The sequence below is a fragment of the Coregonus clupeaformis genome, chromosome 34 (assembly GCF_020615455.1).
Source record: "Coregonus clupeaformis isolate EN_2021a chromosome 34, ASM2061545v1, whole genome shotgun sequence".
Classification (NCBI taxonomy): domain Eukaryota; kingdom Metazoa; phylum Chordata; class Actinopteri; order Salmoniformes; family Salmonidae; genus Coregonus; species Coregonus clupeaformis.
In genome coordinates, this window is record NC_059225.1 from 17,579,593 (window position 1) to 17,591,499 (window position 11,907).

At 42.8% G+C, this 11,907-nt stretch overlaps 1 protein-coding gene across 1 annotated transcript; it reads right to left on the reverse strand.

The window, feature by feature from the left end:
- Positions 1-6,429, reverse strand: LOC121549793 (neutral cholesterol ester hydrolase 1). The gene is made up of 6 exons (XM_041861679.2): positions 6,167-6,429; positions 2,449-2,674; positions 2,294-2,363; positions 1,969-2,140; positions 1,734-1,873; positions 1-1,575 (listed from the first exon to the last, which is right to left on the reverse strand). Exons 1-6 carry the CDS (start codon positions 6,302-6,304, stop codon positions 1,098-1,100), a joined length of 1,224 nt encoding a protein of 407 aa, XP_041717613.1. The 5' UTR covers positions 6,305-6,429; the 3' UTR covers positions 1-1,097.
- Positions 6,430-11,907: the final 5,478 nt, after the last annotated feature.

Consider the following 11,907-nt stretch of genomic DNA (forward strand, 5'->3'; position numbering starts at 1 on the left):
GTTGACGACTTTTTGCAAATCCAATCAGTTTTCCACGTTGAGTCAACGTCATCACATAGATTATTATTTTTTAAAGTGGAAAAAACGTTGATTCAATTATTTTTGCCCAGTGAGTTACTTAATTTCTAAAATAATATCTCTAAAAAAGCCTTTTCAGCCTGTCTGTGTCAGATTCTCTCTCAGTGGTCCTATACCCTGGTAAAACACTGTTCATCAGGGACTGTAGTTTTGGGCTCTCTTCTGCCTGCTTCCCTAAGCTTGGAATGGTCAAATAAATAAATACAACATATTATTGCACAACCCAGGGATTCCACACAGCTGTGTATGTTGGTCAGTCTTTCAGTGTATCAGACTGTTAGCTTTCAAAGCTTTAATCAGTTTCCATAGACAGCTGATAGTTCACTGCCTTTGCATTGAACAACCACAGGATCAGTTAGGTAGTCAGAAGGAAAGAGGCATGGGAGGTGTGGTTGTCTGGTTGCCTGGACGTTTTAGTCCTAGTGGTGCTCTAGGTTGTGATCCTATAGTTTTGATTCTCAACATAACTTGGGTTTCATAGGGTTCTGTGGTGTTCTAGAGCAGGGGTACTCAACTACTATTTGAGATGGTCTGGTCACACAAATTTCCAAAGTGGCAAAGGTCCGGATAGATATTGTCATTTGTCGGCATAGTAACAAACCCGCCCTTCGCAACACATGTAACTCCAAACTGTTCAAACAATTCACACCCCTCCTGCTGGTGGAGAGAAAACATTGCAGTTTTAAAGCTAATTTCCTGCAATTCCACACATTTTGCCATGGGGTGAGAGAAACTGTTGCAGTTTTAAAGCTAATTTCCTGCAATTCTACACATTTTGCCATGTCTTCTTATGTGTGTTCATATGATACCTGAGTGACTCAACAAAATCAAAAATGGGGGCCCCCTTGGGGTCGAGGCCCCTGGGCACATAATCTGCCCATGAGACCTACTCAACAGCAGTAAGTTAAAAGCCTGACTGATTTCTTTAAAAATAAAAATAGATTTTAGACCCGCGGTCCGTATTGACCCTCTTCTGGGTCCGGATACAGACTGCGGTCCGCCTGTTGAGTATGACTGTTCTAGAGGTTGTGGTCTAGCCACTGGATGTAGTTGTCCAGACTCCTCTGGCCAACGGAGGACCAAAACGGCCAGAAGGAGAAGACCATGCAGCCGTGGAAACCGTCGTCATAGTGAACACTGGTAACCGTGACGCCCGCGTCCTGTAGTCTCCTGGCGTACATCAACCCATCGTCCCTCAGAACGTCGAACTCACACGTCATCACGTATGCTCGCGGCGTTCTACCTAGAACCCCCTGTTCTGCAAGCAACGGCGCCGCTCGAACATCCACCAACCCCGGCACTTCCCCCGTGACCTCCCGCGACCCAGTCTCCATGCCAACGGGCCGGTAGTGCTTTTGGTGTTTGGCCGCGAGCAGCGCGGTCCAGTTGAGATGAGAACGGATGGATGGAGGGATGGAGGGATGGAGGAGGGAGGAAGGGGAGGAGAGGAGATGAGGGAGGAGAGAGGGATCAGCCCCCAGGTACATTAGCCAGAACCTAGAGAAAGAGAGGAAGGTTAGAAACAGGTGTGTGTGTGTGTGTGTGTGTGTGTGTGTGTGTGTGTGTGTGTGTGTGTGTGTGTGTGTGTGTGTGTGTGTGCATGTGTGCGTGCGTGTGTGCGTGTGTGTGTGTGTGCGTGTGCGTGTGCACTGTACCTGGCCATGAGGTGTCGGTGCAGGATGGGTACGTTGTGGTTCTGTTGGTAGGACGGGGTGTTGAGGTCTAGAGCCTGGAGGACTGGGTAGATCAACGCCTGGATACTGAACTTCACACTCATACTGTCATCTGCAGAGATCTATGGCCAGAAAAAGAATGTGATAGTGTGTGACTGTTAATGTGTGTGCGCATGTGTGTGTGCGCATGTGTGTGTGCGCATGGGTGTACGTGTACCCGCTGGGCCACGGCTGCAGCGAGGTTCCCCCCAGAGCTGTCTCCAGACACCCCCACCCTGGCTGGGTCGACCCTGTAGCGCTGCAGGACCTCTGGGGACAGGAAGGCTCTGGACGCTGCTAGAGCATCATGGTACTGGTCTGGAAACACTGCCTCCGGGGCCAAGCGGTAACTATGGTAACAACAATTAACACACCATAAGTTAATTTAGTATAAGTGCCTTGCTCAGGGGAACAATGGCAGACCTTCCGGTTGCCAGTTCGGTTCCCATATGATTTATGTAGTTTTTTTGTTTTTTTTAAGTATTAGTGGTTCTGATACTCACTCAACCGACACAATGACTGTATCCAGCTCTTCAGCCATCCTCCTACACAGCAGGTCATAAGATCTCATTCCTACACACACATACAAATGCAGAAAATTTTGTGCATAAACACATATGGAAAGCTTAAAAAGAAACTCTAGCACACACACACTTACGTCCGCTGCCAAGGGCCCATCCCCCGCCATGGAAGTAGAGCACTCCCCTCCTGAGCTTGGCTCCTCCTCCAACTGGCTGGAACACTCGTGCGGGCACGCCCCCCAAGGTGGAGTCAGTGACACGTACAGTAGGACTAGACCATGGCTCTATCACCTCCAACCGAGACACCACAGAGTTCAACATATGGACACTGTGACAGACACCTAGAGCTTGGGCCGCATCACCCTGGAACACACACACACACGCTCAGTTTAATATCTGCACACTGTGATGGGATGTATAAACATAGAACCAGCCATCCAGATATACTGTATAGGGTGTGGGGACTGGTACTGCAGGTCTCAGTGTGAGTACTCTTCTACAGTATTACTAATAAGCTAGGTAGCTGTTTGGACTGGTAGTTCAGGCTAGAGGGAGGTTCGGTAGAGACAGGTTAAGGCATGTTGATGACTCTCAGCCACTCCCCACTCTCTATTTCATCAGATCCTAACTGTCGTTGACCACTTTAGCACAAGGCCAGTGACCACTGGGACAATTTTCATTACTTATTTAATTTAAGGGAGTCGCCAGGAGCCCTGCATATACACAATTTATATACACAAAAAATAAAATAACACACAATGTAAAAGAAAACACAATATGATACAAATATTCAAGAAAAACAACCACATTCCTCAGCAAGGAGGTCTCCAATCAACATGTTGAACTGCCAAGAGGCACCAGAACATCCAGTTGTATGGAACTCTGTAGATTGTTCTATACATGGGGTGCAAAGAAACTAAAAGCAGTTTTACCTAACTCTGAGGAGACCGAAGGGATTTTCAGGGTTAGCCATCCCTGAGATCGGGTATGGTAACTAACTCATATGTTTAAAGATGAATAATGATGTTAGGCACAGCGGGAGTTTTTGTAAGAGAGATTTATAGATAAAAAGACATTGATAAATCGACCTATGTGACTTCAAAGAGGGCCAGCCTACTTTCTGGAAAATAATGCAGTGATGTGTACTGAACCTATCACCACACAAGGCCTGTGTGTGTGTGTCCTTATTGTAGCTGGCCAATGAAAGAGGTTCAAAGTTCAGACAGTCTGGTCAAGTAAAGGCCTATAACCCAAAACACTATTACCAGAGGCGTCATGCCCATAGGGGGCACAGGGGCACGTGCCCCCACAAAATATATACACCTACTCATTCAAGGGTTTTCTTTATTTTTCTTTATTTTTACATTGTAGAATAATAGTAAAGATATCAAAACTATGATATAACACATATGGGATCATGTAGTAACCAAATCTAAATATATTTTATATTTGACATTCTTCAAATAGCTACCCTTTGCCTTGATGACAGCTTTGCACTCTCTTGGCATTCTCTCAACCAGCTTCACCTGGAATGCTTTTCCAACAGTCTTGAAGGAGTTACCACATATGCTGAGCACTTGCTGGCTGCTTTTCCTTCACTCTGCCGTCTGACTCATCCCAAACCATCTCAATTGGGTTGAGGTCGGGGGATTGTGGAGGCCAGGTCATCTGATGTAGTGCTCCATCACTCTCCTTCTTGGTAAAATGGCCCTTACAAAGCCTGGAGGTGTGTTGGGTCATTGTCCTGTTGAAAAACAAATTATAGTCCCACTAAGCCCAAACCAGATGGGATGGCGTATCGCTGCAGAATGCTGTGGTAGCCATGCTGGTTAAGTGTGCCTTGAATTATAAATAAATCACAGACAGTGTCACCAGCAAAGCACCCCCACACCATAACACCTTCTCCTCCATGCTTTACGTTGGGAACTACACATGCGGAGATCATCCGTTCACCCACACCGCGTCTCACAAAGACAAGGCGGTTTGAACCAAAAATCTCAAATTTGGACTCCAGACCAAAGGACAAATTTCCACGGTCTAATGTCCATTGCTCGTGTTTCTTGGCACAAGCAGGTCTCTTCTTCTTATTGGTGTCCTTTAGTAGTGGTTTCTTTGCAGCAATTTGACCATGAAGGCCTGATTCACACAGTCCCCTTTGAACAGTTGATGTTGAGATGTGTCTGTTACTTGAATTCTGAGAAGCATTTATTTGGGTTGCAATTTCTGAGGCTGGTAACTCTAATGAACTTATCCTCTGCAGCAGAGGTAACTCTGGGTCTTCCATTCCTGTGGCGGTCCTCGTGAGAGCCAGTTTCATCATAGCGCTTGATGGTTTTTACGACTGCACTTGAAGAAACTGACTGACCTTCATGTCTTAAAGAAATGATGGACTGTCGTTTCTCTTTGCTTATTTGAGCTGTTCTTGCCATAATATGGACTTGGTCTTTTACCAAATAGGGCTATCTTCTGTATACCCCCCCCCTACCTTGTCACAACACAACTGATTGGCTCAAACGCATTAAAATTAACTTTTAAGAAGGCACACTTGTTAATTGAAATACATTCCAGGTTATTACCTCATGAAGCTGGTTGAGAGAATGCCAAGTGTGTGAAAAGTTGTCATCAAGGCAAAGGGTGGCTATTTGGTTACTACATGATTCCATATGTGTTATTTCATAGTTTTGATGTCTTCACTATTATTCTACAATGTAAAAAATAGTAAAAAACTTGAATGAGTAGGTGTGTCCAAACTTTTGACTGGTACTGTATATATATATATAATTTGTATTTATTTTTTCTCTGTAACACTACTAGCCACTTAGCAATTTTATAAAGTTGGCTTAAGCTAGCCCAGATAGGTTCCCAATCTCCCAACCTCATAACTAGCTACCAAGAAGCCATTTCAGGCTATCAATCAAGTTAGAGTAGCTAGCTTGTCTAACTATCTTAGCTGGCATGCCTGCTGGCAAGGTTGGTAGACTTTAGAAAAGCAAGCAATAACTAAATGTACTGAATAAGACACACATTCCTTTCAATATTTTACCCAGATATTAGCAGAGATGCAGAGAAGCATATTTTGTTTCTTTAAAAAAAGAACCACCAGTCAGGAGGATACAGACAGCTCAAGAGGTATGTTTAGATATGCAGAAATATAGACATAGTTGTATTGGCCTCCCGAGTGGTGCAGCGCAATGCTAATGTGCCACTACAGCCTGGGGTTCACCACTACAGCCTGGGGCCCCATGGGGCGGCGCACAATTGGCCCAGCGCCGTCCAGGTTAGGGGAGGGTCGAACATTGGTGCGGCTAACTTCCGGATTAAGCGAGCAGTGTGTTAAGAAGCAGCAAGGCTTGGAGGGTCATGTTTCGGAGGACACATGTCTCGACCTTCGCCTCTCCCAAGACTGTTGGGAAGTTGCAGTGATGAGACAAGGTCTTAACTACCAATTGGATATCACAAAATTGAGGAGAAAATGGGGTAAAATTACATAAATAGACAGATTTTTTACATAGAATTAAGCATATTTATTATGGCTCTAGATTGCAAGGAAAAGCTGTTTCAGGTGTTTGAAAACCACACCCCAGCCATCCTCACATACTTTGTGCCCCCACAGATTTTGGGGGTGCATGACGCCCCTGATTGGTGCCCTCAATGGACTGTCAAGGTACTATAGGTTTTTGACTGTCCTGTGGACTGTATGATCTGATGGGACACATAGGCTAACCAGTTCACTGCACTGATGTCATGAACTGACTAATTCCACTATTCAATACTATTTACAGCAAAACACCTGCCTTAACTAATACGTTCTATTCTATTTTATTCTATTTTCAAGTCATTACCAGTCAGTCTTACCGCATGTATGAAGCTCCGGAACAGCGCGTCCAGCAGAATGAGCTTCCAGGGCTCGTTCACGGTACTCGGTAACGGAGTATAGACGTAGTATGCAGCCGCCACCGACAGCAGTACGCCCCCGGACCAGCGGAGTCTCATAACCGCGGGGAGAACGGACTGTCACTGGGGCACGCTCACCCGATAAAAGAGCTGTGAATTGAATTCACGGTGACTCGGTTCTTCTGATGTGTCCCCGTGGTTGGTAGAGGTCGGTTTAACGTTGGGGGTAAACCAGAAACGGAGACAAGAATTAGGATTAATAGTGGTGTCAGAATAAAAGTCCTGTTATGATTCAAATGATTATTGGATTCCAAGTATTTTTGTTCAACAAGCCCATTAGAGACCAGTAGGCCTACAATATAAAAGCAGATACAATAGCATCTGATATCAATACTATACAGTTCAAAATAGGCCTAGATGTTGTGGATTTCAGTCTGAGGCGGCTTTTATTTTGAAGTTTGATCCCGGCTTTTGTTTTCGAAAGTGAGCTGCATTACGTAAAAGCTGATAAGAAATCCTCAGGGTTGCGTAAAGAGACGCGTAGCGCTCATGGGAACTGTAGTTTATACTAGTCAAACTATTCAGAAACAAATACAACAAGATGGAGAACTTGACAAATGTCTCGTCAGGAATTATTGAATACATTAGAAGGGACAACCACACAGTAGATATATGTCTATTATTAAGCTTTTACAGTCAGTGCTGGGCTTGAACGTCAACTCACCCGTACCATGAAGGCACAGAGTTTCTAAACCCAGAGGCACAACATCGCGTAACTTCCGGGAACGTTTGCGAAACAGACCAAGCCGGAGTTTGGTGTTTGAGAAGTCAATGAGAGAAGTAAAACATTCTTCCTTAGTAGTTAAGTTTATCGAAATCTGAAGGCACTACCTAGTCTCGAGCCGAGACAATGTCTTAAGTAGTTGAAAATGTTATTACTCCAAAGTGACAAACTTACACGTTTTAATTTTCGTCAAAAACAACATTGAGGAGTGCCTTGATTTTACTTTCGCATTTCGGCAAGAGACGAACATTACACCCGTTGACGTGTTTCTGAGCTTAGCTAGCCAACGTCGCCTACAAGTGTTATCGGGGATTTCTATTGGAGAAGCAGTTTCTGCCTATCTTCATACTGTACTGTCTTTGATAAAGGTCTCTTGCCTTTTATGTGAAAGTGTCATTCTCTTCGTTTGCCAACAGAAGGCAGCATCTGCATGGCCTCAAAGATATGTCAAGATTTGGGTCCTTGCGCAGTGGTCTACTTGAAGAAAAAGGTGTGTGGTCCAGTAACAATTTAGTCTGTTCACTAAAAGGGTCAGAGTGATTCAGAGCGATCAGGGCCTGTCAAGCAGTAGCCTAATGGAGTTGTAAGTCATCTAGTGGGGGTAGGGCTGTCTACCATATAATAATTATACAGGTAACTGCCAAAATAAAGGAAACACCAACATAAAGTGTCTTAATAGGGTGTTGGGCCACCACGAGCCTCCAGAATCTCCCATAAGTGTTCAATTGGGTTGAAATCTGGTGACTGAGACAGCCATGGCATATGGTTTACATAGTTTTCATGCACATCAAACCATTCAGTGACCACTTGTGCCCTGTGGATGGGGGCATAGCCATGGTAGCCAAAATAATGGCCTGCCCAGCATTTTTATACATGACCCTAAACATGATGGGATGTTAATCGCTGAATTAACTCAGGAACCACACCTGTGTGGAAGCTCCTGCTTTCAATATACTTTGTATTCCTCATTTACTCAAGTGTTTCCATTATTTTGGCACTTACCTTTATATCTCTATGGGTCAAAACTGTAGGGTAGAATGGGGTAAATTGAGACACCCTTGTTTCTAGGAAACCATACACACAATTAATCATTTGACCAAATATTTAGGAAGAGGTCATCATTTCATGGAGTCTGTGAAGGAAGAAACCACATGGAAAAAGTGGTATGCAAGTTAGGGGGGAAAAAACGGATTTTCACCAAGTCAAATACATTTATTGTGTTAAAGGTTTCATGATTCTTGTATCTAAACCAAAGTAAATAATTTTAAGATTGTTCTATACATCAGTTGGGTTTTCTATAAGCTTCAATATGAGGTTCTAAACCAGCATGAAAGTGCATCCTTGTAGCTGTGTGGGCTAATATAGTCAAAATGTTTGCCTTGCCTAGCGATTGTGATTGTGTTTGTATTTGTATTTGTATTTATTAAGGATCCCCATTCAATCCAACATTAAGGCAGTTATATACAATAAAAAATATTACATGACATTACATTTCATAACACTTTACCCAATACATTTAGTGTGTTCCCTCAGGCCACTACTCCACTATCACATATTTACAATACAACATCTATGTGTCCGTGTGTGTAGAGTGCGTGTCTTATCATGTGTATGTGTGTCTGTGCCTGTGTGTGTGTCTCTTCACAGTCCCCGCTGTTCCATAAGGTGTATTTTCATCTGTTTTTTAAATCTGATTCTACTGCTTGCATTAGTTAACTGATGTGGAATAGAGTTCCATGTAGCCATGGCTCTATGTAGTACTGTGCGCCTCCCATTGTCTGTTCTGGACTTGCGGATTGTGAAGAGACCTTTGGTGGCATGTCTTGTTGGGTATGCATGGGTGTCCGAGCTCGGTGCATTCAGCATGTCAACACTTCTTACAAAAACAAGTAGTGATGAAGTCAATCTCCCTTCCACTTTGAGCCATGAGAGATTTACATACATATTATTAATGTTAGCTCTCCTTGTACATTTAAGGGCCAGCCGTGCTGCCCTGTTATGAGCCAATTGTAATTTTCAGAGGCCTCTCTTTGTGGCACCTGACCACACGACTGAACAGTAGTCCAGGTGCGACAAATCTAGATCCTGTATGACCTGCCTTGTTGATAGTTGTTAAAAAGGCAGAGCAGTGTTTTATTATGGACAGACTTCTCTCCATCGTAGCTACTTTTGTATCAACATGTTTTGACCATAACCGTTTACAATCCAGGGTTACTCCAAGCAGTTTAGTCACCTCAACTTGCTCAATTTCCACATTATTTATTACACAATTTAGTTGAGGTTTATGGTTTAGTGAATGATTTGTCCCAAATATAATGCTTTTAGTTTTTGAAATATTTAGGAATAACTTATTCCTTGCCACGCATTCTGAAATTAACTGCAGCTCTTTGTTAAGTGTTGCAGTGATTTCACTCGCTGTAGTAGCTGACATGTATAGTGTTGAGTCATCCGCATACATAGACACACTGGCTTTACTCAAGGCCAGTGGCATGTAATTAGTAAAGATTGAAAAAAGTAAGGGGCCTAAACAGCTGCCCTGGAGAATTCCTGATTCTATCTGGATTATGTTGGAGAGGCTTCCATTAAAGAACACCCTCTGTGTTCTGTTAGACAGGTAACTCTTTGTCCACAATATATCAGGGGGTGTAAAGCCATAACACATACGTTTTTCCATCAGCAGACTGATCGATAATGTCAAAAGCCGCACTGAAGTCTAACAAAACAGTTCCCACAATCTTTTTTTATCAACAATTTCTCTCAGCCAATCATCAGTCATTTGTGTAAGTGCTGTGCTTGTTGAATGTCCTTCCCTATAAGCATGCTGAATGTCTGTTGTCAATTTGTTTGCAGTAAAATAGCATTGTATCTGGTCAAACACAATATTTTCCCAAAGTTTACTAAGGGTTGGTAACAGGCTGATTGGTCGGCTATTTGAGCCAGTAAAGGGGGCTTTACTATTCTTGGGTAGCGGAATTACTTTTGCTTCCCTCCAGGCCTGAGGGCACATACTTTCTAGTAGGCTTAGATTGAAGATACGACAAATAGGAGTTGCAATATTGTCTGCTATTATACTCAGTAATTTTCCATCCAAGTTGTCAGACCCCAGTGGCTTGTCATTATTGATAGAGAACAATAATTATTTCACTTCTTCCGCACTCACTTTACGGAATTCAAAATTACAATGCTTGTCTTTCATAATTTGATTAGTTATACTTGGATGTGCAGTGTCAGCATTTGTTGCTGGCATGTCATGCCTAAGTTAGCTAATCTTGCCAATGAAAAAATCATTAAAGTAATTGGCAATATCAGTGGGTTTTGTGATGAATGAGCCATCTGATTCAATGAATGATTGGGCTGAGTTTGCCTTTTCGCCCCAAAATTTCATTTAAGGTGCTCCAAAGCTTTTTAATATAATTATTTATGTCATTTATCTTTGTTTCATAGTGTAGTTTCTTCTTCTTTTTATTGAGTTTTAAAATATTTCTCCGTTTGCAGTACATTTGCCGATCGGTTGTGCAGCCAGACTTATTTGCCATTCCTTTTGCCTCATCCATCTCAACCATACAATTTTTAATTTCCTCATCAATCCACAAGGATTTAACAGTTTGCAGTCATGTTCTTAATGGGTGCATGCTTATTAGTAACTGGAATAAGCAATTTCATAAATGTGTCAAGTGAAGCGTCTGGTTGCTCCTCATTACACACCACAGACCAACGCATATTCTTTACATCAACAACATAGGAATCACTACAAAACTTATTGTATGACCTCTTATACACTATATTAGGCAGAGCTTTTGGAACTTTGGTTTTCCTAGATATGGCTACTATATTGTGATCACTACATCCGATGGATTTGGATACTGCTTTAAAGCAAATTTCTACAGCATTAGTAAAGATGTGATCAATACATGTTGATGATTTCATTCATGTGCTGTTTGTAACTATCCTGGTAGGTTGACTGATAACCTGAACCAGGTTGCAGGAACTAGTTACAGTTTGAAGGTTTCTCTTGAGTGGGCAGCCTGGTGAAGTTATCACACCACCACCACCATGCTTGACCTTTGGTATGATGTTCTTACTGTGGAATGCAGTGTTTTGTTTTCGCCAGGCATAATAGAACCATGTCGTCCAAAAAGTTATACTTTTGATATCATCTGTCCATAGAACGTTCTTCCAAGAGTCTTGATGATCCTCCAGGTGCTTTTTGGAAAACTTGAGTCAACCTTTTGGACGAGATGGGTCCCATTATGCCTGGCGAAAACCAAACACTGCATTCCACAGTAAGAACATCATACCAAAGGTCAAGCATGGTGGTGGTGGTGTGATGGTTTGGGGATGCTTTGCTGCCTCAGGACCTGGACGACTTGCCTTAATAGAAGGAACCATGAATTCTGCTCTGTATCAGAGAATTCTACAGGAGAATGTCAGACCATCCGTCTGTGAGCTGAAGCTGAAGCGCAGCTGGGTCATGCAGCAAGACAATGATCCAAAACACACAATCAAGTCTACATAAAAATTGCTAGAAAGCAACAAATTGGAAGTTTTGGAATGGCCTAGTCAAAGTCCAGACCTAATCCAAATTGAGATGTTGTGGCAGGACTTGAAACGAGCAGTTCATGCTTGAAAACCCACACGTCACTGAGTTAAAGCAGTTCTGCATGGAAGAGTGGGACAAAATTCCTCCACAGCGACGTGAGAGACTGATCAACAACTACAGGAAGCATTTGGTTGGAGTCATTGCAGCTAAAGGTGGCACAACCAGTTATTGAGTGTAAGGGGGCAATTACTTTTTCACACAGGGGAATTGGGTGTTGCATAACTTTGTTTATGAGATAAATGAAATAAATATGTAATTGTTGTGTTATTTGTTCACTTATGTTCCCTTTATCTAATATTAGGATTTGGTTGAAGATCT